The following is a 27,394-nucleotide window of genomic DNA, read 5'->3' as shown; positions in this document are numbered from 1 at the left end:
AAATAATAAATTGTCAACCTGTAATCAGTGTTTTTAAAACTGTTAATAAAATGCTTCACATTTCTTTTTTATATTATGCTTTCTAAATCCAGTGTATATATTACACTTAATGGCACATCTCAAATCCAACTAGCCACATGGCTGTGCTCAGTAACCTGTGGCTGGTGGCTACGGTATTGGACAGCACTGTTGTTGCAGTTGTATATGCTGCTTTTTTGTCTATCAAACCTTAAGGCTTTTAGCAATGCCATTAAAAACTTTTTAGTATTTTAATGGCTGCATAATATTTCCTCATTTAGATTTCCTATAACCATATCTTTAGATAGTTTTGTTTTCCTGTTAGAAGTAACCCTGTAGTGCTCTTTTTTACTTTTTTTTTTAACGTTAACTGAATGTTTTCTCAACACATTGCCAAAAGAAATAAAAACAATACCTTTTGAGTACAACTAATTGAATCCATTTATTCATAAAACAAATATATTCACTTCGCATCTCCTGTGTGCTCTGTACTGCATCCGGTTAGAAAGTAGAAATGTGGTTGCGAGAAATTGAAGAAGACCAGGTCCCTCCCAGACCATGTTTACAAGGCTTGGCTCCACAGCTGGGCTGCAGGCATATGTGTCTTATTCCTCCTTCAGTATCCTTCTCTTTACTTCTCATTCTCACCCCGCTCCCAGCACATTCGCAGCCGGGTCCATTTCCCCTTATGCAGGCACCAGTTAAATATAACCTCCTCTGATGAGTCCTTAAGATTTCTGGCTCCCTTCTCCACTAAAATATGCAAAACGGACATTGTATACAAAGCCCCGTGGTGTTCTGGTTATTGATTAACTCTGTCTTCTCTACTACAAAGTGGGAACTTCCTACCAACAGAAACCTTATTTAATTCACCTCTTTATCCCCGGAGCCTCCCAGACTGCCAGGCCATGAGTGTAATGTCTGCTGGAGTATGTATAGAAACGTGAGTGATTATATTAAGCATCAGTTGGATGGTATCATCTTAAGTAGTGTACTGTTTAGAGTTCAAAGAGATCCCTTTAGATTGGCATGTTTGAAGGGTTAATGAAGAAGGTAGGACTTGAATTTGGCTTTGGAAGATGGACATGCTTAAATGAATGCAGGGCAGGAATTAGCAGAAAAGCCACTTATACGTCCTGCACTAAGTGTTTTTCAGGAGGGATTCTCTATCAGCAGATAAGCATCCTTCTCGGTCTAAAGCACTGTACTCAGGTTTCAAGAAGGCTCTCATGATAGGGTCTTTGCCCACCAAAAGCTGCCACAGGTTTGCAGCATTCAGAGTGACCACTGGCCGCTTCAGTGTGACCCTTGAGTTTAAGCTCAATTTAGATAAATTCCCTATGCTTCAGCTTTGGAGCTGATGCTTGTTCAATGACTCTTTTGCTAGTGGATAATAATGTATAATATAATAAGTACTGTCCTTATAGCTAAGTCAGGTGACTACTACTGTAAATCAGATATTCTTCCAGGCATTTTGAATACATTATTTCATTAATTCATTTAATCCTCACAACAACCCTGTGAATGAAGACCCACTATCCTCTGTCATCTTACAAATGAGGAAACTGAGGCACAGGAAGGTTAACGTAATTTAAAGGTGACATAGCCGTCAAGCAGAGGAGCTGAGATTTGAGTCCAGGCAGAACAGCTTTAGGGCCCCTGTTTTAACTGTTCCTCAGGACAGCCTCTCATAATTGTGTTAGGATTAAACTGCTTTACACAAGGGACCATTCAGCATCTTCTGGTTCCAGAAAAGGAACCCTGTTATTATAACCCTCTCCTTGTTTTCTTCATTCCTCTCTGACTGCTTCTTATCTCATTTGCAGGCTCCTCGTTTTCTGCTTCATCATAAAAAACTAGAGCCCCTCCAGGCTCAGTTCCAGGCCCTCTCTTTTTTTTTTTTAACTTGTGGACATTTTAATGAACGTCCCTCCATGTAGCTTCAAGCTACCAGGACACAGGCCCCACCAACATCCTTAATCCTCTCCTCAGCTCTTCTGCTGAAGAACTTGGCCTTCACAATGACAGGCTGCTTTGGGAGCTTTCCCTTCGCCAGAACTTTGTAGGAGCCCGATCGCACCACATCTGTGATAGGAGCAGCTCTAGTCTTGCTTTTGGCAGCATTTACCTGGGTCTGCTCACTGACCAGGCTCCACAGTTTATCAAGGTTGACAGTTGGGCAGAAGCTCTGGTTCCTCTTTGAGTGGTGATGCCTCATACCACCTTTCCCACAGTCACCTGGGTGATTTTTGTCAAAGTTGATCCTGTGATGATGCAGGCCGCCAGCATTCCTGCAGCCCCCCGGGTGCTTCCTGTGCTTGCCGATGCGGCCGTGGCCATGGCTCGCGTGGCCCCGAAGTTTTGGGGTCTTCCTCAGTCTGGATGGCATGTCGGTGGCCGAGCTGCAAGAGCCAGGCCCTCTTTTTATCCTTTATCCTGAGGTGACAGTTGTCATTTTGATGGTCCCCATATTGAAATAAAGCACAAGTGTAAAATCACAGCCTAGATGTCTTTTCTGATATCAGTGCTCTGTTCGAACTGCCTCCTGGATGTTTTCACAACACATTCTTTGAGTCCATTTTTTTTATCCTGTCTTCCAACCACCATAAGCCCCATGGTCCTCCAGGCCTCAATTTTCAGTGAAGGAATCTCCATCTATTCTTTTACACTGGCCAGGAAGCCAGGCATAATCCACCCTTTCCCTCTCAACCCTGTGTCCAACCTTAGCAACCCCTGCTGATTTCCCCTAATATGTCTGTTTATTCATATCTATGCATTTCCACTCTGGTCCAAGCCAGGATCTCTCACTTAAACTACTACACAGCCAGTGGTCCTCCAGCATCCACCTCCAGTCCGTCCTCCAACCTCAGCCAGAGCGGACTTTCCAAAATACAAATCAATCAATTAATCTGTCTCCCTCCCCCATGCCCACCGAGCCTAAAACACTTAACGACTTAGATGAGGAGAAAAACTCTTACATGGCCTTTGGGCCGCTGCGTAGCACAGACCTGGTTTTCTCTCCAGCCTTATTGTCTTCCATGTCCTTCACTTGATGGCCTTCTGGGTCCTCACACAGTGCTCTGTCTTGTGACATGGAGCCTTGCCTTATGCTGTTCCCTTGCCTAGAAGGTGCTCCCACCCACTAACCCATTCTTCACCTGGTGAAGGATTCTACTGACCCTTCGGATCTTGGCCTCTCTGCGTCAGTTCTGTCACAAGCTTTCTGAACCCATGTTAAGAAACTGCATGGCATGTGTGAGAGGTGGTCATTGTGCATTGATGTTTGTAATTTTGTTGACAGATGTCTATCCTCTCCCTCAGTGGTGTAAGCTCCGTAAAAGCAGGAACTATGGCTTTTTTCTCAATCGTTGTATCCCAGATACAGTAACGTCTAGATAAAGTCCCCAGAAATAGTCATGTCTAGTGCACAGTGCCTTGTGCATAGTACACTCAAAATGTATTTGAATAAGGAAGTAAATAATTTAATTTGTTATAGGGTGTCCCCTGAAAATTATAAAGGCAGTGTTTATTAAAGCAGCGGTCACAACCAGTGGTCCGTGGACCACTGGTGGTTCATGAGGTCTGAAAGGTTGGCGACCGCTGTATTAAAGTACATTTCATTTTTAAAACGTAATAGAAATCAGCTGTTAAAGTGTGTATACATTTTGGGGGGGATACCCTATACGTCCTGTTAATCTGCATACAGTTTTATACTGCACCTCTTTTGGTGGTACGTAAGATTAGGTTCCCAAGACGCTATCCCGAGACCCTCACAGTCTCTTACTAAGCAATGGTTAAATGATGGCTAAATGGCCCTGGGCGGGAAGCTCCATTGATTAGAGTATCATGCCAATATGCCAAGGTTGCAAGTTCAATCCCCGATCAGGGCACATACAAGCATCAACCAACAAATGTATCAATAAGTGGAACAACAAATCCATGTTTCTCTCTCTCTCTCTTTCTCTCTCTCTCAAATCAATCGAATAAAACAAAATAAATTCTTTAAAAAATGTTATTCAAGCACTTCTTCCAAAGGCCTCCAGCATGTCCCTAAATGGTGGCAAGTGCTATCCATTTTTCTTTGAAAATAACACCCAACTAAAGCCCTGTGCCTCGGTTCGGGGCAGAGCGTCTTAGGAGCATGGTGGCAGCTCAGCTTCGGCAGCATCTTTCACAGACTGAATTTCACAGCTTCTGCCATTGGCCTCTGGAGTCCAAAGCTTCCTGGAGCTCTCTCTGTAATCAACCTTTTAAGTTCTGAAAGCATCCCCTGCCTTTAAAACTATAGGTTTTAATTTCCCTCTAGAGTTCTTTCTGGGGCTGGGCTCTGTGAGATTACTATTTCTCTGGCTTCCCTGGCAAAGTTATTATTTTTTCCTAGTTTTCAGCATAAACACTTTATTACTCCCCTGTCTTAATTGCTGTCCAGACACTCCCACGGGTCCCCAAGTACCATCCCTGGCATCTCTCTGTTTTACAGACCACTTTACAGTCCTCATCTTGTTTTTTGCCTGTGTCCGTAGATTAATTTGTATGGTGATTGTTTTGTCTTGTTTTGTTAATCTTCACCTAAGGATATTTTTTTCATCGATTTTTAGAGAGAGTGCAAGGGAGGGGGAGAGACAGAGTGAAACATCGATATGAGAGAGACACGTTGATTGGTTGCCTCCCACACATGCCCCGATCAGGGCTGGGGATTGAGCTTGCAACCAAGGTATGTGCCCTTGATGGGAATCAAACCCAGGACCCTTCAGCCCATGGCCTGACACTCTGACCACTGAGCAAACCAGCCAAGGCTGTATGATGATTCCTTAAAGTGAAAGCTAATGGGTAAAAAGAGGTTGCCTTGCCCTCCCACGGGACCTCTTTTGTCTCTTTGGAGGATCATTCTCTATTCCCTGATCCCAGGGAGCTCAGCCTTGAGCCTGGCTTCCAGATAGGCCTCCTGGCTGTGGGCACCCCCTTAGCCTCGTCTCCTGGCTTATGCTGGAGCCTCTCTTCCAAGCAGGGCCCTGTGGCCCAGGGCTATGGAGGGTGGATGGCCAGCCCTCACATCACATGGCCCAGGGAAAGGGATTGCTTCAGCTTGCTTGTTTTATCCTTTGCCTCTGGAACTTTGTCTTTCAGAAATTCGTCTTTCCATCAGTACTCGGTTTAAAGAAAATGTAAAGGCTCCCTTGTTCATTTAGACCTTTTTAAACTGTTTTTATTTAGTCAGACTTTGGCAGGAAACCTTTCAAGCTGAGCCCAGGGGGGAAAGTGACCATTGGCTCAGAATTCAGCCAATGCTTTTGGCCTAAGATTGCTTCTATTTTTATTTTGTTTCTTGTTTTTGTTCACATCCAGGGCAAAGATTAAGCACTTTCACTTATCTGGTAATGGTGAGAGGTCTTTAGACTGCTCGCCTGTGGCAGGATACCGCATGCTTAAAACTGTTAACCCCCAGCTACCTCCTGGGAGATAAGATCTCACCGTTCAACTTGGCTTTCCCAAAAGGAGGCTCTGTGCTTCTACTTGACCAGAGAGAGAGAGGGGAAAGATAAATCCAGCCATGGCTGGATTTTGAAAAAGGATAGTAGCCTAATTTATGGAGGTTGTTTTTTGAAAAAACTAACTTTATGTCATAATTTCTTAGCTGCCAAAAGACGTAATTCTACCTCGGCTTTGCCTTGGCAACCTGCTTTTGGCAGCCGGAGCAGCCCTGTCGTTGCTCTGCATTATTTAAGCAGTAATCTTTAAGAAGGTGAGAAACTATTATTGCTTTTTAGCACAGTTGACATGATATTGGCGCGGACTCGTACCTAGAGCTTCAAACATTTCTGATGGCAGTAAACCAACTTAAACACCTCCGTGTAGAGGTCTCGCTGCCATGAGGTCATCGCTTGCTACAAGGGGAGAAAGAAGAAGATCAGATGTTGTTTAAAAGGTTGTTGTGGGGTTTTTTTGCTTTTTAAGAATTCTTATTTCATGGAGTTGTAGCTGTAGATTCTGGCCAGGATCCAGACCGTCAAGATTTAGCATCTTGACCAGCTGTGATCTAGCAATGTTCCTCAGAGGAAACATTTTGTAGGAGGGAAAGACACATATTTGAGACTGCGAAGTGTACTCTTTCCTAATACTTTACAGAGTGAGACCTGCTTGTAGACAGATAACACAAGCACAAGTGACTGAAAGAGAACAGGAAAAAGTCTTCTCACACAGCTCCGAATGCACCCCCGCCTCAGGAACTTGCTTGATGTGGGAAGTTTTTATTTTCCCTTTATTTTATTTCCCCCTCAAGTCTCCACATGTATATCATTTTGTGTCAGAATGTGTTTCTGTTCATCATTCATGCTTACATGCAGCAGCATTCCTGTAACAGCCCAACAAGTCTTAGGAAGCCAGAAACGCCACAGGAGCTTAATATGATGTCGGAGAGAAGGAAAGATACCAAGCCACTTGACCTAAAAATTATTCTGACTCTCACTCCTCCCTCAAACAGAAATAGAGGTCAAGTGCAGGTGTGCTGGTGGCAGTCCTAGGGGCCGGGAGAGAAGGGAACTCACGTTTATTCGGTCAGTCTGCCTCTGTTACGTTATCTCTGTGCCTCGGTTTCCTCATTTGTAAGATGAAGATGGTGTTCACCATTCATAGCGATGTGAGGATTAAATGAGACCATGTAGAAAGTTGTTAACAGAGGGCTTTCTTACCCCATAGTACTTCATAAATGTTAGTTGTTACTGTTTTATTCTTAATAATAATTTATAGAGTACCTACTTGTTGTACTAAGAATTTTGCTTGTATATCTCATTTAATTCTTGCAGTAACAGCTGTTGGACGGATATACCCAATTTACAGAAGAGGAAACTGGTTCGGGGTAATGACGTGCTTCACCAATTTCTGTGCTTTGTAATGGTGGAGTTGCATGTGGAGTTCTGGAATGTTACTTAGGGGAGATGTGGAAATGAGAACACATTTTGGACCAGTGCTTTCTTATCTTGTTTGCTCTCTCCCAGTCCCTTTTCTGTAAAAGGAGGCTGTAGCTTTAAGCAACAAAACCAGCAAAAAAAGAAAGAGGAGGAGAAAGTTGTGGGGGCAAGGATGACAGAGAGGCATGGACTGGGTTCTGCTGTCTCCAGGTTGGCTTCCTGGCAGGTATTTGTGTAAAGGCTATAAAAGTTCGAACGTGGTTCTCCTCGGTGACGCTGGGGAAATAGAGAAATTCTGCCTCTTACACAAACTCTCCCCCTGAAGCTAAATTCATGCAGAAAAAATGATGCATCAGGGGTTTGGGGACAACTGGAATGTACCACAAAGGATTCTGGGAAGTTCTTATAGTCCCTAAGCATTTGGTAGATCGTGTAAATAGAGGCAGTTTGAGCATTTCTACTTCATTCAAAGCTTTCCCCACCCCAGGTCCTCAAGAAAAAAGAAAAGAAAAAATGGAATGAAGTTTCATGTTGGGCAGGATAACTCTTTTGATTGATTTAGTATTTCTTCTCCAAAACTCTTATACTACCCTTAATTCTTTATCCGCTTCTTGCAGCTAGCTCCCTGGTGCGCAGAAGTGGAGATGGGGGTGGGTGGGAAGAGTGCTGATTGTTCCTGTTTAACCAGTGTTCTGTGTAGGGGAAAACAGTAGAAGGAAGGAGCTCTATATTCTGGTCTTTCCTCTGCGCTACACATTACCCTATGTTTCTGCTCAAGACATAAATGTCTTTGAGCCTCCGTTATCCCTTCTGTGAAACACTTTGGGAATCCGAAGCCCATGGAAGCTAATAATAATGACAGCAACCATCGGTATATCTGCCAGGCATCTTGCCAAGGATTTGAAGCACATCGTTTTATTTACTCCGTACCGCAGCCCAACAATCCATTTTACAAAGGAGAAAACTGGAGCACAGAGAAGATAAGTGACTGCCTACAGTCATATAACTAATACTAGTAAGTGGCGAGGTCAGCCTTAAGTCATAACTCCAACGAGGCTCATGGTGGTGGCAGAGCTAGGAATAGAATCCAGGTCTTTGAACATCCTTTCTCCTCACTGTCCTTCCCTCCAGATACAGCTGAAGGGAGAACAGAAGGTAACTGACTGCAATAAATGAGGACTGGCAGGATGAGAAAGAAATTAATCACCTTAGTTTATAGACATCAGAGAAGATTTGATCCAAAGAAGCCAAATTTAAACCAGGCTGTCCTCCTCGTCCTCTAAACTCCAAACCACTTGGCTTCTCCCCATCACGCTATTGTTTGTGGCCCTAGGATATCCTTTTCTACTTGTAGCAATGGGTTTATCATTAAGTAATGTAACAGCCCGGATGTGGTTCAGTTATTCAACCGTCTGTGCTGTGTTTTCACTAAACCATGGCCTAGTAAATTTGCAATTACAATATCTTTGGGTTGTTGTTTTTTAATAAATTCCTTTTAATTGCAGCATTAAACCCCAGATGTCATGTTTCCAGGTTTCCAGCTTGGATCTAAGCCAAGCTGGAAGACACATCTACTCAAGGCAAATGGCTGAGGAGGAGAATGTGTGCAGTGAACGGGGGGACTCAGTTCAGTTGCATAAACCTCAGGCTCCGTGCCCCCGAATCTGTAGCCTAAGGCAGGAGTGGGAGACAGAGCAAAGTTCCCACGCTTCCTGCTGCGTCCGCTCCTCCCAAACACCCACGTTCACTCTGGTTGTCTCTAAGAGTAGAGATTCCCTCGGAGTCACTCCTCACGGCTTAAATTGCACACTAATCTCATTTGATAAACAAATTGTCAGCGGTCTTTAAAAACTGGTCATGTAATTAGGAAATCTATGTCTTTTGACCTCTTCTTCCATCTAGATGAAATAATCACAAAGCCAGACTGTAATCAGACAAAAGGAATTTTGAAACCTTCTGGGCCTTCTTTTTTGATCTATTATTTGCCTTTTTTAATTGCTACCTTTTACCTTTTTAGGCAATACTAGAGATGAAATACTCCTTTTCTTTCTCGTACAAATTTAGCTTCCACTGAAATGTGAAGTGAAGGTTTCTTCTGGACACCTATTAAATATGAAAATCAAATTTTTTTAAAAATGTATGCTTTGTGTTTTTATACAGAGATGCTCACAGCAGTTTCTTTTTTAAATTTATTTTGGTTAACATTTTAGATCTTCATTGTTGAAAGTGTTACATATGTCCCCTTATTTCCCCCATTGACCCCTTCTAGCCCGCCCCCACCCTGCCCTAGGCTCACAGCAGTTTCTTAAGAGTAAGATTTTAGAAATACCCTTAATCTATAAAACTAAGGGAATGATTAAGCAAATTATAATATTCTAGTCAATGGAACAACCATTTAGAATTGTTTACCAAGAGATTTTAATAACATCCAACAGCAGACTACAGAATTCTATATCCCTACCACAAACACAACTTCAGGTTTGTTTGGTCTTTTAAAATTAAACACACACATAAAATCAAAGTTTGGAAGGAAAATATTCAAAATTAACAGTGGTTATTTGAGGGGTAATAGCCTTGTGAGAGATTTTTATTTTTCATATGGTTTATATTTTTTTAATTTTCCCTGGAAAATTATCACAATAATTAAAAATGCATGTGTGTTTGTATATATTTTAATGTAATCATTCAACACTTCAGCTGTTTGGAACTCAGCTATCTTAAAAATCTGGAACATTGCTAAGATCCTGGAAGTCATAAAAAAAATTAATTCTGAGCAGCCAAAACTAATGTTACAAAACTCATAATAAAGCATACCATGCCCAGGACATCTGCTGGCCCATCGCTCCAATCCTGTTTACTCTTACTTTGCACACAATTCTTAGGACGTCTACTTCACAAGAACACAGCGCATCAGAAGCAAACATTAGAAAAAGAGAAGGCCCTGTAGGGAGAGGTGGATGCAGCCACACTGCCATGACAGTGAGAGAGGACATGGGGAAGCTCAAGTGCAGTGTAAGAACTCTCAGACTCAGATCCTAAGAAACAGGCCACTGAAAATCCTATAGTCTCTTTACTGTGTCGTAGTTTAGTAATACATGTTCATAGTGATGACTCAAAGTTATGAAGATACCTTTATTGGCCCTGGCCGGTGTGGCTCAGTTGGTTGGGCATCGTCCCTTACACTGAAAGGTTGCCTATTCAGTTTCTGGTCAGAGCACATGTCGAGTTGTGGGCTTGATCCCCCATAGGGGGCGTGCAGGAGACAGGTGATCAATGTTTCTCTCACATCGATGCTTCTCCCTCTCTCCCTCCCCCTACCCGTCTCCTTCCTCCTCCCCTCTCTGTAAAAATCACTTAAACAAAGAAGACACCCTTTTGTTCAGCTTACTCTTTTTAAGATTATAAGAAATACTTTAATAAAAATTTGGAAAGGTTTTATTGCACATGGCTAAAAATGATTAAAAAGACAAATGTGGCGACTAAAGGGTAAACTTTAGACATGTAGACTTCTTTATTGCCTGTCCATAATAATGCATTTCCTTGCCCTTATTAAGAGGGAACATTTTACTGTTACTAGAGTTTTCCAAATTGTATCTCAAGCTATCGTTACCTGGATTCTCATAAAAATCCAAGGAAACAGGAGAAGAATATCATAAAATCAGGATATCAGAAAATATCAGTCTCTACCTCTCAAAAGCCTAAGAATACACCCTTTAAAATGGGAATAATACCCCAGAACTTAGATATACTAGTAGGTTGGACAAATTCAATGAAAAGGCCTGTAGAATGGCGTGTACTGGTAGCTTGAAGTCTGGCGTATCATTGGCTTTTAGCAAATGTTGGTTGAATTTGAATATGATTCAAATTTTGGGATGAGACAGACTGTGCGGGTTCTAGAGTCAGACTGAATCTCGTTCTACACCTTAAACCACAGAACCCACTCACCCGCCTGCCTTTTTCACAGGGTAGATGTGAGGGTTCAACATTATGGATGCTCAGGAAAATGGGAGTTCCCTTCCCAGTGTAGTTGCCAGGAGGGATGTCACACTTTACTACTTTTCTGTTGTGCAACGTTGAGGAGAGCCTTCAGGGAGTCTCAGAACCCTAGAGCAGCGGTCTCCAACCTTTCGGACCTCACGGTCCACCGGTTGGCGACCACTGCCCTAGAGGACTACAAAACCCCTGTCCTCTGTGCCATAAGCACTGCTGCTGCACCCTGGTCCATTTCTCATGCTCTGCCTTTCATCAGCCTAGGAGGGAAGCAGAGCAGGCTGGGGTGGGGAGAGGGGAGGCGTTGGCGGCAGGGGAGGTGTCATGGCATTCACCCTTCATAACCGAGAGTGTAAAGCACCAGGCGTCTAGATCCATGCCACACTGTCACCTCCCTGTCCCAGGCCGGTTCACCTGGTGCTTCCCACGCCTCCTCGGCCGGGGTGGGAACAGACGGTGGGTAGTGCTGATGCTCAGTTTCGGTTTGATTGCCTAGGCTTCCTGCAAAATCACTTGGAGAGGGACAGTCGACAAGTGGGAGAGTGAAAACTACAAGGTTCGCAAAAATGTGCGGCTTGCCCAGTTTCTGGGAGTTTTGACAACATATTAACTGAAAACCTAGATTAAGGCCAGCAGGTTCTGCTCTGTTTTTCTTGAGAACTAAAAACAGTAATTTACCGGTGTGCTTGCCCGGGTCTATGCACCCCGCAGGCCACCCCTAATTATGAAATCTCTCCTGGCACCAACACTTAGAGCCAAACAAGGTTATCTGACGGACCTGGGGATTAGCAGCCTTGTGGTTGCCTTTTCTCAAGAAGAATCAGCCTTGCTTAGGTGTCTGAGATCACAGGGATAATCCAGCATCAGGAAAAAAAAAAACACACAAACAAACAGGGAAGGAGCAGGGAGCTGGTTCAAGGGCTTGTGGCTGTGGACACAGGTAGAAGGAACCCTCGCTCCTTCCTTCTTTTTCAAGACACATCACTATTGTGAGTTGGAAGTGTTTTATTCAGTAACCGTGGATGGCTCTCTCCTACAAGCTCGGAAGCTCCTCAGAGGCAGGGCCTGCCCCGTCTTGCATTTGTTTCCCGTCCCCCAGGCCGGGCACATGGAGCAGCTGTTTGTTAGGCGGGTAGAGTCTCAAGTCTAGCCTCTGCTCCTGCCTGCTCGTTGCCCTTGTGCAAACAGCCTCGGTGTGTGTGTGTTTCCTCACCTGCAGAACACACGCGTCTAATGGGTCCTGTGTTTCTGCCTCCCTCTGTCTCTGGACCCAGTCTGTTCCTATAGTTATATTGAAGCTGACTAGCTTCATCCAAGTATAATATCAAGAATTGTGATCAGTCCTCTAGGGTGGTTTTACTAGCACAGTGTATAACATGACCATTATTTCCAGGGTCTGAATACTCTCTTTCCATTAACTAATTGTTATTTATTATTTCGGACTTAAGAGCAGTAATGTATACTCTGCTTTCTTGACAGGGTTTTTGTGAGGACCAAGTGAAATGATGTGTATGAAATTACTTTAGAAACTAAAACTTGTATCGCTTAGAGTGATTATTATTGCTGGCCCGAAGTATCTTCCTGAGAAGTAACTCAAGTCTGAAAGAAGGCACTTAAGGCCAAACTTATAAAACGTGTGTGACCAGCTTGTAAAGGAGAAGTCGTTTCCCAGATTAAATTTTCATTAAAATATATGTATATCCTTGATCCTCTCTCTGTCAGTTCTCTAATCCAAGGTGATTAACATTTGGGTATTGGAAAAGCTATTGATCATCACATCAAGAGTCACGAGTTCTGGTCTAGCCTTGCCATGGCTTCACTGCGGTACCATGAGCAAGTCACTAAACTTCTCTGACAAATAAGGATACCTGCTTTATGAAGATAAAATAAGTTGAATATGAAAAACAAGAATAAGAATATGGCCCAGCTGGCACAGCTTAGTGGTTGAGCATCGACCTATGAACCAGGAGGTCAGGGTTCAATTCCCAGTCAGGGCACATGCCCAAGTTGCTGGCTCAGTGCGGGGTGTGCAGGAGGCAGCCAATCAATGATTCTCTCTCACCACTGATCTCTCTCTCTCTCTCTCCGTCTCCCTCTCCCCCTCCCTCTCCCTCTCCCTCCCTCCCTCTCTCTCCTCCCCCTCTGCCTCCCTCCCTCCCTCCTTCCTTCTCTCCTCCCCTCCTTCGCCTTTACTCTCTGAAATCAATAAAAATATGTTTTTAAAAAGAAAGAACAAGCCGAAACCGGTTTGGCTCAGCGGATAGAGCGTTGGCTTGCGGACTGAAGGGTCCCAGGTTCGATTCCGGTCAAGGGCATGTACTTGGGTTGCGGGCACATCCCCTGTGGGAGATGTGCAGGAGGCAGCTGATCGATGTTTCACTCTCATCGATGTTTCTAGCTCTCTATCTCTCTCCCTTCCTCTCTGTGAAAAATCAATAAAATATATTAAAAAAAAAAAAAAAGAAAGAACAAGAATATGGATAGCCCTTCAGATGTGTAAAGTTGGTTGCATCCTTTATATATTGTTCTTTCTAGATCCAATCCCTCCAGTGACTGAAACTCTTCCCCGTATGACATGGTTTCTATCCCCCATCCTACCCTGGGTGTCCTCCTCTGGATATATTTCATTATGTCTTGATCCTTCTTGAAGGAAGCTCCCAAAGTTGAACTCAGAATGCTTTGGGTTGTTTCTTCCCTTCGGGCACTACAGTTTGTACTAAGAATAATTATTATCCATTTTTATTAACTCAGACCTAAGCATGCTATTTCCTGTCTGGATCCAGAAGGCTTAAACTTAGTTCTGAAGTTGGAAGTTAACTTCTCCTTTTTGTTTATCTTCTAGCGACAGACATCACACCTCCAGTGCGATCCCTGTTCCAAAGAGACAAAGCTCCATATTTGGGGGTGCAGATGGAGGCTTCTCTGGGGGCATTCCTTCGCCAGACAAAGGACACCGAAAACGGGCCAGCTCAGAGAACGAGAGACTCCACTACAGGACCCCTCCTCCCAGCTACAACTCCGCAGTAGCCCAGCCTGGGCCCACCACCCCCTCCCTGGGAGAGTCTGAGAGAAAGACAACAACTCTGTCCTCCTCCTTGGATACCTCCTTGGACTTCTCCAAAGAAAACCAGAAAACGGGAGTCGATTTGGGCAACAGCTTAAACGTGGGCCCCGTGAGTGTAAACACTGGCCAAGAACAAGGAGAAGCCCTCCCTGGGCATCCAGCCACGGTGAATGGCTCTCTCCTACCCAGCGAGCAGGCCGGCCCCGCCAGCGCCCAGCTCCCGGGTGAGTTCCACGCCGGCTCAGAAGCTGAGCTCTGCTGTGCCGTGGAGCAAGCGGAAGAGATCATTGGGATGGAAGCCACGGGTTTCACCTCCAGTGACCAGCTAGAAGCGTTTAACTGCATCCCGGTGGACAGTGCTGTGGCAGTGGAGTGTGACGAACAAGTTCTGGGAGAATTTGAAGAGTTCTCCCGAAGGATCTATGCACTGAACGAAAACGTATCCAGCTTCCGCCGGCCACGCAGGAGCTCTGATAAGTGAAGCGAGCAGACAGACAGTAGGTCCAGGATGGGGCTACTGCCTAAAATGAGGATGAAGCTGCACTGGTTACCCTTTGTAATAATTATGACACAAAATAAATATTAATGGAGGATATTCCTCGGGAAAATAGACTTTGTGAACAGAGGAGGGACTCAGGATCATTGTGTATCAGTGGGCCAGACGAAGTTAGGTTTTGCTTGCAAGATGGGCTTTACAGGCCTGACCGTTGTTTGAAGGCAAAAGTCACTCTCTAGCTTGAGTCACCTTATAGGTATTCGTCTGCTTTTTTATTTGCTCTTCTATGTTATCCCCAGAGGGAAGATGATAATATATATAAAGAATATAATGAACTCACCTTTAGTTTCTCAAGCATTTGCCCTCACCAGTTTATAAAACTTTGGGAAAAATTGAATATTTAGAAAAAGATTTCTACCATTTACTGAAGGATCTTTGGCCATTCATTAGGCTGATGAATAAGAAGCACAATAGTCTCCTTAGACCCAGGCGCATATGCCCCTCCCCTTGCCCCCATGCCTCACAGGCAACCGAGAGACTCCACTGTTGCCCCATTTCACAGTGGATGCATTGTGCACCCTGAAAAAAGGACATCAGATTCACGGGCTCTTTAATGCAGTAGCTCTGACCTTCCACCTCCTCTGATCAGCCATGGCTTTGAGGTAGCCCTCAAATTCGGTGGATCCCAGGGACCCTTGAGGACCCCAAGGTTGTATAATCAAATGGCATCCAATCCTCTTTGAGGGCCAGAGTGTTTATGTGGGCAGATGCTGCAATCAAAACTAGGCGCTTCCTGGCAGTGCACTCACCAGACAAAATCCGCTTGTGTACAGCCCATGTTAATTTATTACATTTCAGTTGGAAGACATTGTATGTGATGAAGTATACGTAGAGAGTCAGGCCGTCCAATGTGCAAACTGCAAGGCAGTTGAGGTTGTCGGACTAATACTAGATGAGGCATAGAATACTATTGATATGTGTGCAATTGCATAAATATTAAATTATGTTTTTGAAGTCCAACTGTCATTCCTGGAGCTCAAATTTCGTTTGCTATTGCTTTACACTTTATTTACCCAAGGACATCGCCTCAGGGTTGCAAGTTCTTTAAGGAAAATTTATCCGTGTATCCATGTATTGCATAGAAGAATAAACATTGAGTGTACTTCACTCGACCTGATTTTTTTTCCCAGCTTCGAATTCCTCTTGAAACTACATCTCCATGCATTTCGTCGAGATAGGACCAGCCCGAACAAAACTAGGGCTGTATCTAAGCTAATGTGTTGACTTCATTTGAATTTACCTGTTGTTATAGCAACACAAACACCTTCACTGGTGTACTCGCTAGTAGCATGTGTCCTACATAACATCTTAACTCATAGGTTTCATAATCATTTTCATATTTTTTCCAAGCATTCCTGGGCTCGATTTTAATTTATAGCCACATTTGAAATGGAATAGCTCATGTTGTTGTTTTCCATGTAAAGGGAACTCACAGAATCATTGCATGACAGACAGACCCAGCTCGCAAGCAATTAAAAGCTTTAACTCGATCTCAAGAAGTCCGTATGAAGTCCACATAAAAAGGTAGGCTATTCCAAAGCTGGAGTAGAAGCCATCTGTAGAGGCTCAGCTTCTTTGCACTGTACTGTCATTCGTTTTAGAATCAAAGAGGGTGGAGATAGACACAGTCTAGGTATACGTCAGACTGGTCTGTGGGCTCCTCCAATGAAGTAACAATACACCCCCCCCCAAAAAAAAAAATAGGTTTTGAAGGACTGTGAGAGAATTAAACAATGGACTGTGTGAGTGAATCACATGTGATTGTGATTTTCCAAGATATGGGAGTGGACTTTAAACTATGCCAAACTCAGAGACAAGGTGTGTCCTCTACAGGCCCTGGCAGCACTCCTGGCAGCACCACGCAGAGGGCCCCCCTCAGAACCCCTGTCCCGTGTTCATCTCGGGTTCCACGCGACCAGACGGAGCTGGGGCTCCATCCACCCGACTGTCGTTTGTGACTACCTGATTCCTGGGTTCACTACGTTTCACCCCCCGTCAGAGCCATGAGTGTGATTAGATTGCTCAGAGCCGATCAGTGGTTACCTGTACATTTGCTTGATCCACAGGGTCCAATGATGTTATGCCTGAAAACACCACCTAGGTTTGGGTTTGTTTAGTTTGCATTTTGTGTTTTCATTTGAGTAGTTTTGATGTCTGCAGTTTCTGCCATGACCTGGGTAGAACCTGCAGTATTCCGTGTCTCCAGAAATAACTGTTCCAACGTCTTCCAATGCTGCAGAATTTGTTTTGCCTCTAAAGTGTCCATAGCCAAAGGATGGGATGAGTTATCATCTACTAATCTTTCTAGTCTTGTAAATCACTAAAACATCAAGTTTGCTTCAAGGATGGCTAGACGTTGAAGTGAAAGCTCACCACTATCCAATTCTGCACGACTAAGAGCCCTTACAGCTTTCATGTAACTGAGACACTTTTAACAGCCAGCAAATGTTATCAAATGGATATTTGATTGTGTTTTCTCTCTCCACTTCCTCTTACCCACTTTAGAAATTCCAGAGATTTTTTCCCCCCCTCAGAATATTAGTTTTGGAAGATTGTATCCAGCTATATTTTTTTAGCAGTTCTAATGGTGCCCATTTATCCTGACCTAGCCGGTTATTTAAATAATTTTTTAAGCCACCACCAATAATAAATGGCATGTGAAACTGATCTGTTGGTAATTGGAAGAAAACTCAGCATCTGTATTTATAAAATAAAATTGATTAGTATTTATTTTGAGAGTAAAAGTGTATGTTATTTCCCTGCTATGTTTGAGTCATGTTTTCTTCATTGTTTTGAATTTCATATTGAAGCTGAGTTAAGTATGAAGACCTTGTTCTCAGTCAGCCAGCCATTCCACATTTATTAAACTAACTAGCGCTCTCTCTCTCTCTCTCTCTCTCTCTCTCTCTCTCTCTCTCTCTCTCTCTCTCTGGCTAAACAAGGTTAATACAAAGATTAATAAGCCTTAACCTCTGCCACATTCTCCAGTGGAAGGGGGAGGTAGTTCTATTAACAATTATAATTCAGTGTGATTAATTATATGCTGAGGGATATGCGGCCGTCCTGTGGGGTGCAGAGAAAGCCACTCTGACTCAGGGATCAGGAAAGGTTCCTGGAGGGTAATGCAGATGGAAAGCTATGTAAGATTTCACATCACAGATGGAGGGGACCGTGTGGCAAAGGCCCAGAGGCAAGGCGGGTCTTGTGTGTTTGCAGAGCAGCAAGAAGTTTGCTGTGCGTGGGGTCTGAGCAGATGTGAAGAAGGGTGAGAGGAGAAGTTGAATTGCAGGCCCATGGGAAGGACTTAGGTGCCAAGTCAAGAAATCTGAATGCATGCAGTGGGCAACTCAGGTGCCCCTCCCAGGCTTGAGGGCAGAAGAGTAACCTGCTTAGACCTGAATTATGACTGGCAGCCACCCTGAGGCTAGAGCCAGCCGTGGGCAAACTACTGCCTGCAGGCTGGATCCGGCCCATTTGAAATGAATGAAACTAAAAAAAAAAAAGACCGTACCCTTTTATGTAATGATGTTCACTTTGAATTTATATTAGTTCACACAAACACTCCATCCATGCTTTTGTTCCGGCCCTCCGGTCCAGTTTAAGAACCCATTGTGGCCCTTGAGTCAAAAAGTTTGCCCGCCCCTGCTCTAAACAAATGTCAAGTGTTTCAGGTGTTTGGGTGGGTGGCATGGACACAGTGTTGAGACTCAGCCCAGAGGCCTCATGAGCTTAATTTTCATCTTAACCCCTGGCAGGTGGACTTATTTAGGCCCACCTCACCCAGAAATGTTCTCTCTCAGCTTCCGGCCGCCTCGCTGATTGCTGAACTGGTGCCCAGAGCGCTTAATTTCACGTCAAGTAGATAGAAGCCCTTTTTATTTTTTTCCTTTTCCTCTTAGCGCATCTAATTACAGTTTTGTAGGTAGACAGCTCAGCCTTGTGGATTTTAAATGAATAAAAAATACATGTCTATAAAATAATTCCACACTTTGTAGAGACTGGCAGTGTCAGCAATCCAGAAAAAGAGCAGCCGTGCATGAGATAAAAATGAGAAAAATGCAGCCGGAGTGCAATCGCTGCAGCCAGCCAGGCCCCCGGCCCAGAACGCCAAGGGGAGAGCACAGGCTCAGATCCCTCTGGTTTTGTACAAAGGGGCTTCTCACCGTCCCCACTAGGTCACAAGCAGCACATCCGGAAGGAATGGAGAGTGGGAGTGGACAGAGATAAGGGCTCACCTGACTCTGAGAAGCGCCTACGAGCAGGCAGGAAGGAAGCAGTCTGGGCCCTCAGCCTGAAGACAGCCAGGCGGGGCTGAGCCCTGCCCTGCCGCTCACTGGCTGTGTGACCCGGGCAAGGCGCTTGGCCTCTCTGGGCCTGTGCCCTCCTCCTCAGCCGGGGCTTAGGTTTCTCCTGAGGCCGGGACAGAGACTCCTCCTGCTCCAGGGGTTCATTGTGTTCCTTCCTCAAAACCGGCCTCAGGCTGCCCCGGTGCCCAGAGCCTGGCAGGACAGGGGCGGAGCCTCCTTCTCACTACTTGTTGTGAAGCACCTGGGGTACCACTGGGGCGGCTGGGGCTTCTCAGGCCTTTTGAAGGAAGTTCCTGGGGTCTAGGGGAGAGGATTGGCTGGCTGCCCGGGGGTTCACCATGGCTGGGGTTGCCACCTGGATTGGAGTCACCTCCTCCCCTGGCTCCCTGCAGCAAGCATGGCGACCCGTCCCCGACAGCTGTAACCCTGAGAGCTGTGGGTAAAGGGAGATCAACCGTTGACTTACCTTCCCTGCACGCATTGCGCACACTAGTTAACCTGTCGGTTGATGAGGGGAAGTTTCTCTTACAGAAATATTCCAAGTGAAAAGATTTGGAAGGGCTAGTAGAGTGAGACTGTCAGCACCTGGCACCTGCTATGAATTCATGCCTCTGGGACAGTGATCATCCGTGGCTGCTCGCGTCACAAAAAGAGAGAAAAGCACACAGTGTATGCCTCTTGATGGGAGAGCACAGCACCGATGAATGAATTCTTGGCAAATGCTCCACCCTGATTATGACCACAGCTCTATCTGTGAGGCCCAGGTGGCCCCCAGCCATGGTGACTAGTAATTGAAGAGTGGCTTGGCCAAAGTAGGACGCGCAGGACGTGTAAAATTCACAGTGAATTTCAGAGACGTACTACAACGATGGGCTGTAAAGAATGCTTTCATTTTCCTATTGATTCCATGTTGGAATGTGAATATTTTGGGTATATTGAATTAAGTAAAATATATTTTTAATTTTATCGGTTTCTTTTGACTTCTCAACATGTGACTACTGGAACGGTTTTAGTGATGTGTGTGACGTGCATCTGTGGCTCACTGTGCGTCACGCGTTCCACCAGCCCCCAGTACGCTCTCTCTGTGTGTCTCCCCGGGTGTCCCCTCCAGCAGCCCTGTGGCCCCGCGGCAGGCACCTGTGCGAAGGCACAGAGAGTGCGGGGGAGAGCTTGCTGGGTCGGTGCCAGTGTGCGGAGCGCCCTTGGTACAGAGGAGGCAGGTGAGGCTGAGAAGTCAGTGTCATCACTCAGTTCACAGAGTTAAAATGTGGCAGGACTTGAAACCAGAACCTCTGAGTCATTTCTCATTACAGCTGAGCTGCAGGACACAGTTCCCTTCATCCATTCATCCGTTCAGCATTGACTGGGCGCCCCCTGTTGGCCGGGCACTAGCTGGACATGGGGGGCGGGGTTGTGAAGAAAACCCACAGTGCCACCATGAGAGTGTAACTTGAGGAGCCCACTTTGCCCTGGATCTCAGGCAAGCGTCCTCTGGGGAAGGAAAATGTAAACACATTTGAAGCTAGAAAGCCCGTTCCAGGCCGAGCGGACAGGTATTCAGAGCCTTGAGGTAGGAGGGAGCGTGGCACATGGGAAGCACTCAAAGGTAACCCGAGGGCTGGGGGGGAGGGAGGAGGGACGGGGCTGGAGAGGTGGGCAGTGCCAGGTTTTCTCAAACTGGGGTTCACGCCACCACCCTCCCCCTGCCCAGTTTTCTCCCCACAGTATTTTGCATCGTAGTATTGATTTAAACCGAACAGTAAGAGCGCACATCCTGGCCCCTCTGGCTGGGCCCCGCGGGACTCGGCTTCGCTGTGGGCCCCTGCAGCTGCATGGTCTTCCCACTGGCATGAGGAATACTAGCATCGCTGGCAGGTTTTAACCAACGGTCACAGCCCAGCTGGGCAGAATGTAACTTCACTTCCCCGCAACCGCCCTCATGCCCTCTTCAGCTAGTTGCAGAAAACTCTTGCACTTCAAGGCAACTCAGTCACTTCTGGTTAAAACTTACCCTCTTTGGGGTCAGGGTTCAAATTCCCAATCCTCCCTGACCCCACCCATCAGCCACTCTGACCCCAGGTTCCGAGTTTCTGAGAGTGTCGCTAGCCTGCCCCTGGTCGGCTCACCGGGTGTCGGCGCTGGCCTCCACCACGAGGCCCCTCTGTGGTTCTGGTCCCCACGTCCTCTCGCCTGGGTCCTTCTTCTCCATGCCCAGACCTCAGATCTGCATGGCACCCGTGGGGAGGGGCCTAGGTCCCTGCCCACTCTCTCTCATGCTCTGAGGCTGCCCCCAGGCCCACCTGCCTGGACCTCCCCTCTGCTGGTTGGCCGTGGGGACACCTGAGGAACACGGAGCTCCTGTGAAGACTTGCCTAGAATCTTCCTGGCAGACCCTGGGCAGCTGGGTCCTTGTCTGCCACTGGCCAAACCTATGTCCTATTTAGACCCCAGATGGGGGCAGGGACAGGGGAGGTCCAGCCCCTCTTAGACTCAGCAGCCTTTTGACTTTGGGGTCCAGCTTTTCCCTTCTAAATAACCCCCCTGCGGCTCTTCAGACCTTCATTCCTTTTTCAGAGGCGGGAAGCTACTCCTCTATCATCGCTGGCCTGCGTTCATTCTTCTTTCCTGTACAGCTGCGCCTTCTAAGGGCTGTGCCCTCACAGTTCCCCGGCCGAGGCTCTGTCCGGTCAGAACTCACAAAGCCTTTTCTTGCTCTACAGCAGTGCCTGCCCTTGCAATGAAAGCCTGGCTTTGGAGACAGGCAGGTCTTCAATCCCCTTTCTCGTTTTGGATTGTATCCACACTGCTCCCGCGGGGGAGGGGGGGGAGGGGGCAGTAAATGGTGGGGCAGGTGAAGGGGCCAAAGGAACGGAAAACACCTAGTTCAATGCTACACTGCTCTCTGCGCCACTGAGTGGAGACAAAGGAGGCCGCTGGACAAACAATGCAGCATTCCTGCTGAGTGCAGTCCAAGGGAGCCGGGGCCTGTGGCCGCACAAAGGGGTCCCGGGAGTTCAGAGGGAAAGACGTGGGAGAAGTGAGTGGTCAGGGGTGTGTGGGCATCTTACACGTGGAGGTCTTGCCAGTTGGAGGTGATGTCGTTGCAGCAAAATAGCATCCATCACATAGATTGATATTCTTAATAGGCATTTCGCTGGCTTTGTAGTTTTGTGTGGTTTTAATTTGTAAGTTTGTTTTGGCTCTGTGATTGTAGGAGCGATTGAAGTGTTAGTTTCTATTTAGTCTTTTGTTTGCAAAAGGTTCTTGAAAGTGAAAATGGAAGGGTGGAAGAGTCAGTACTAAACAATTTTTCCTTGCAGAAAATTTGCAACACAAAACAAAACAATACACAGGAATCAGGAGGCAGTATAAACGGTCCTTACTTCAGGGTTGGACCCCACCTGCCCTCCCCTGAGATGTGGGGCAGGAGAACGATAGGAGGGGCTGCAATCACCTGCCCCAACGTTGGCCTTTGCTCTAGACCAGTGATGGCGAACCTATGACACGCATGTCAGAGGTGACACGCGAACTCATTGTTTTGGTTGATTTTTCTTTGTTAAATGGCATTTAAATATATAAAATAAATATCAAAAATATAAGTCTTGTTTTACTATGGTTGCAAATATCAAAAAATTTCTATATGTGACATGGAACCAGAGCTAAGTTAGGGTTTTTCAAAATGCTGACACGCCGAGCTCAAAAGGTTCGCCATCACTGCTCTAGACCCCTGAGTGTCCTCGGTGGCCAGCCCTCTCCCTCCCTATTACTTCCCTGGACGCCTTTAACTCCTGGGTTTCCCTCCCGCTTTGGGTTACACATTTGCTTCGCCTCAGCCTCAGTAGGGCCCAGGCAGAGGACGGAGCCTTTGGATCCTGACGGCAAAGCATCCACCAGGCAGCCTGACCGTTGGCAGTGCCCAGATGGGGCCCCTCTTAGCACTGTTTGGCCAAAAACGTTTCTGTCTCTCGCTTCACCTTGGCCACATTCCCGAATGCCCCCTCTGTTCTCTGGCTCCAGTGCCCGCCAGGCCCCAGGAAGGGGACGGAGAAAGGAAAGGCCCTATGCTGGCCAGACTTGTGTAGGCAATATTATAAATGAAAATAATGGTCAACCTTAGAGGCTCCACAGGGAAATTTAACCTTAAAGGAATCTCTGCATTACTCTGTGAGTGGTGTCACAGGTCTTACTGGGGATTTTGTATTTTATCTTGAGCACATGGGAAATCTTCGAAGGGTCTTAAGCGTGGAGAGTGACATGCTCTCGGTGTCTTAAAAAGAATGCAGTGGGAGAAACTTCATGAAGCTTGCATGACCTTTCTGCAGATAACGGTTATGAAAAATTATGGACAAAATTTTTTTTTAAACAGTTATTTAAAGGCCCTGGGAAGTGTCTCAAAACAAACAGGAGCTGAAGGAGTCTTGACTCTTGAAAAACTGCAACTGAAAGGTAAGATTTATGATGGTGCTCACAGCCCTCCATGCTGCAGCAGGTGGGAAATTGCAGCCTCACCACCTTAGGTTGCAGAAAGTAGCGTTAGAGACATAAGAGTAGCTGGAAACTTAAGGGTGAAATTCTAGACGTGAGAGAATTGCAGAAGGCCTAAGACCCAAACTCTGAGCATAAGCACACATATCATATACATATAAATACAATAAATATGTGTATTGTAATCTCTAGAATAACCATTAAAAGTTATGCAAAGATAGCTAGAAAGCCAATAAAAATGGAATAAAATGGAATACTGAAAAATATTTGATTAACACAAAAGAAAGCCAGAAAAGAGGAACTAAATAACAAAACCCAGATGAAACAAATAGAAGACAAATAGCAAAATTAAATAAATTGAAATAAATAAGACAAAACCATTTAATAACTTCAATAAATGCAAATGCAATAAATATCCCAATAAAGAGGCAGGGATGGTCTTACTAGATTAAAAAAAAAAAAAAAGACAGGATTACCTTTTATGCTGCCTAAAAGAGACATACGTTTATTGGGAGAAACACTGGCTTCAGATGAAAGTGTTGGGTGTGAGAGGCCTGTCAGACTCGAAAGGGTAGATGCTGGTGGTGCATGTGCAGACCAGAGGTCACTGGCGTTAGTCGGGGACTTGGAGTGGGAAAGAGTGGGTTCAGAACTGAGCTCTGTGGTCCATTTAGAAGTAGTAGGAGGAGGAGGGCAGGAACCCTCACGGGGGACTAAGAAGAAATGGCTAGAAAGGTGGGAGGGAACCAGGGAGTCCAGAGGAAAGGTGTTCCAGAGAAGGGTGTGGCCAGCCTCAGAAAATGTGGCTGAGAAGCCAGGTCCCAGCCTGGCGCTTTGGGGAGCCACAGGGCAGGAGCCAGGTATCTGCCCCAGGGGCTGAGGGGGGCAAACCTGGAGGAGTGCAGGCTGGCGTGTGGCCTTGTTCTTTGACCTTTGACCTTGGCCCTGCGTGGTTACCTGGCAGGCAGGCGGCTGGCAAACCTTGGTGGAGCCCAGCCTCAGTGGCCTCCCTCTGCTGCTTGGCCCTGGGCACAGAGAGCACCTGATCCAGTCCCCGCCCCCAAGAGCTCCCCGCGTGGGGCACGCAGGTGGGGATCGCACTGCCCTGTGCGGGAGCTCCTGGGCTTCAGAGGAGAGATGAGGAGCAGGGAAACCACCTCAGAGAGAAGCAATGCTGACCGTGCACGAAGGATGAGCAGGAGTAAAGAGTTTCCAGGTGAAAGGGGGGTTGAGTTTGTTCTGCAAGACCTGTGGGTGGAAGTCACAAGGAGGCAGATGTTCACTCCACACAGGCTTCTTACAGGTGTGGCTGGCCCAGGCCCAAGGGCCTTCCTGGGGAGGGGATGAGCACCTCTGGGGGTGTGGAAAGGTGCTGGGCGCCACGAGGAGGCAGGCTGCAGGGGGTCGGCCCCACACAGGGACCCGGGCCTGGGAGACAGCTCATTGGAAGCGCAGGCCTCTCCTGGGGATTTTACCAGACACGCGCAGCCCAGTTGCAGAGGCCTGGTGGGCTGGGACCCCACGTCTGCTTCTTCAGAACCCCAGCTCTCCCGGCCTGGCCCCGCCACCGAGGCACGACCTGCAGGAAGCACCCCCAGTGTGGGGAGGCCTGGGACGGATATGGGGTTGGGGAAACATGCAGACAGAGCTTCTGAGAAGACAGGGCAGGCCTTGGGGTCCCTGGATCTGGGGGAATCCCTGGTTCTGATCACACAACTTACAGACAGAGAGCGTATTTTGGAGGTTAGGGTGAGGCCTCTGAGGCAGACTAGGGGCAGGTCAAGTTCTGAGGGCCTGAAGCTTATGCAATATGGGAGTCCTTGTTGAGAAACAAATTACCTGTCATTTCATCTGGGACAGCCAGACTTCATGGGGACGAGTTGAGTTTGTTGGGATACACAAACATGCTGCTTAGCACAGATATACCAGTATTTGAGGTTTGCAGTACTACTGCAGGTTTGCCAAAAACACAGGACTTGTGATAAGTTGTATTCTGTGTAATTGTCATCAGAAAAGAGAAAAAAAATGAATGCTGCTTTACTGAATATATCCCCGGCAGGTGAGAACTTTCATATATCTACACACACACACACACACACACACACACACACACACACACACACACACTGAGTGTCCAGATTATTATGACCACCTGACGTTTGTAGGTGAATTAGCTATAATTTCACGCTGAAGTTGCTAGAGGGCCAGACCATTATAAATAGGGAAGCAGGTTGTTTACCACAACAGTAGAAGTGATTTTTTTCCGAAGATATGGGTAAACAACGCGATTTAACAGCCTTTGAACATGTGTGTGTGTGTATATATATATATACACACACACACACACACTGAGTGTCCAAATTATTATGACCACCCCATCAGTACTTCGTTGGGCCACCTTTTGCCTTCAATACTGCAGCGATGCTTCTTGGCATTGACTCCTCGAGTTGTTGAAAGGTGATGCGAGGAATCTGGCACCATGCCTGATGAATAGCACTGTCCAGTTCTGTGAGATTTGATGGTTGTGGAACCAGCTGCCTGATGGCTCTTTTAACTTCTCCCCACAAATGCTCAATTGGATTGAGATCTGGTGATTGTGGGGGCCACCTGAGCAAGGTAAAGTCTCCCTCATGTTCTTGAAACCACTCCTGCACAATACGAGCACCGTGGCATGGCGTATTGTCTTGTTGGAAGAAGCCATCTCCATTGGGATACGCCATCAACATGATAGGATGAACCTGATCAGCAACGATACTTAGGTAATTTGTGCTATTCAGACGTTGTTCCACACGAATTAAATGGCCCAAATCATGCCAGGAAAACATGCCCCAAACCATAACACTGCCCCCACCAGCTTGAAGGGTTGTACTCATGCGTGTGGGGTGCATGCTTTCATGCTGTTTCTGCCAAATTCTCACTCTGCCATCTGCATGATGCAACTGGAAACGTGATTCATCGGACCACATGACTTTTTTCCAATGCTCGACTGTCCAATCCTTGTGTTCCTGTGCGAATTGGAGACGTTTTATCTTGGTAACTGCAGAAGGCAAAGGTGTTCAAACAGGCCTTCGGCTTCCATATCCCATATGATGCAGTGTACAGCTAATTTGCCTACAAACGTCAGGTGGTCATAATAATCTGGCCACTCACGTTCAAAGGCTGTTAAATCGCGTTGTTTACCCATATCTTCAGAAAAAAATCACTTCTACTGTCATGGTGAACAACCTGCTTCCCTATTTATAATGGTCTGGCCCTCTAGCAACTTCAGCGTGAAATTATAGCTAATTTGCCTACAAACGTCAGGTGGTCATAATAATCTGGCCACTCAGTGTATATATATTATTGACTTCAGAGAGGAAAAGAGAGACAGAAACATCAATGATAAGAGAGAATCATTGATTGGCTGCCCCCTGCACCCCCTACTGGTGATCGGGCCCACAACCCGGGCATGTGCCCTGACCCAGAATCAAACTGTGACTCCTAGTTCATAGGTCAAGGCTCAACTTCTGAGCCACACTGGCCGGGTGAGAACTTTCATTATGAGGCTGCATTGAGGAGACCAAATCTTCCAGTTACAACTTGACACAATCTGACGATCGGCAGAATTTTCCAGACTCCCTTGTGGTGCTGTCCGCTTCACAGTGCTCCTCCACCACTGCCATGCGCTGCCAGCACGAGGGTCCGTAGGGCACGCTGATGTCCCGATGCTGGGGGAGCCTGCCAGAGGCTGGGGGAGTATAGCTTCCAGGAAGCCATTCCACCCCGGGAGGACCAGCACTAACAGAACTAAACATGCAAGGGACTGCAGCCACACATCCATAACCCCTACGCCCACATGAAACTCGGACTTCACTCAATTTCCCCTTCGATTCCCAAAATACTGAGAGCTGCTCTAGAGAAGGCTGTGCCGTGGGAGTCAAGGTGGAGAGGAACAGGGTCTTAGGAGTTAAAACATTTGGAAACTTCACAAAACACCTAATGGCTCACTCCCACCCTCTCAGCCCTGCTTCTGGTCTTGAAAGGAACTCAGACGCGTGAGGGTCCGAAGCTCAAGCTCCTCCAGCTT

At 46.4% G+C, this 27,394-nt stretch overlaps 2 protein-coding genes across 9 annotated transcripts in view; one reads left to right on the top strand and one right to left on the bottom strand.

Moving 5' to 3' along the window:
- UVRAG (UV radiation resistance associated) overlaps positions 1-15,653 on the top strand; it is a 277,758-nt gene extending 262,105 nt beyond the window's left edge. For 7 of the 8 annotated variants that reach the window (XM_036324920.1, XM_036324925.1, XM_036324919.1 and 4 more), the window contains one exon: positions 13,759-15,653. In XM_036324920.1, the coding sequence (XP_036180813.1) occupies positions 13,759-14,461 (703 nt within the window). In that variant the 3' untranslated portion in view covers positions 14,462-15,653. Of the gene's footprint in view, positions 1-1,844; positions 1,894-13,758 lie in introns of those variants that run through there. The other variant, XM_036324926.1, reaches the window with a different exon arrangement.
- On the bottom strand, positions 1,961-2,407 carry LOC118664622 (60S ribosomal protein L27a-like). Its single transcript, XM_036324929.1, has one exon. It carries the CDS (start codon positions 2,405-2,407, stop codon positions 1,961-1,963), a length of 447 nt encoding a protein of 148 aa, XP_036180822.1.
- Positions 15,654-27,394: the final 11,741 nt, after the last annotated feature.

This window comes from Myotis myotis, unplaced genomic scaffold (assembly GCF_014108235.1).
Source record: "Myotis myotis isolate mMyoMyo1 unplaced genomic scaffold, mMyoMyo1.p scaffold_m19_p_10, whole genome shotgun sequence".
Taxonomy (NCBI): Eukaryota; Metazoa; Chordata; class Mammalia; order Chiroptera; family Vespertilionidae; genus Myotis; species Myotis myotis.
The sequence above is the reverse complement of the archived record's forward strand: the minus strand, read 5'-3'. Positions and strand labels throughout refer to the sequence as shown.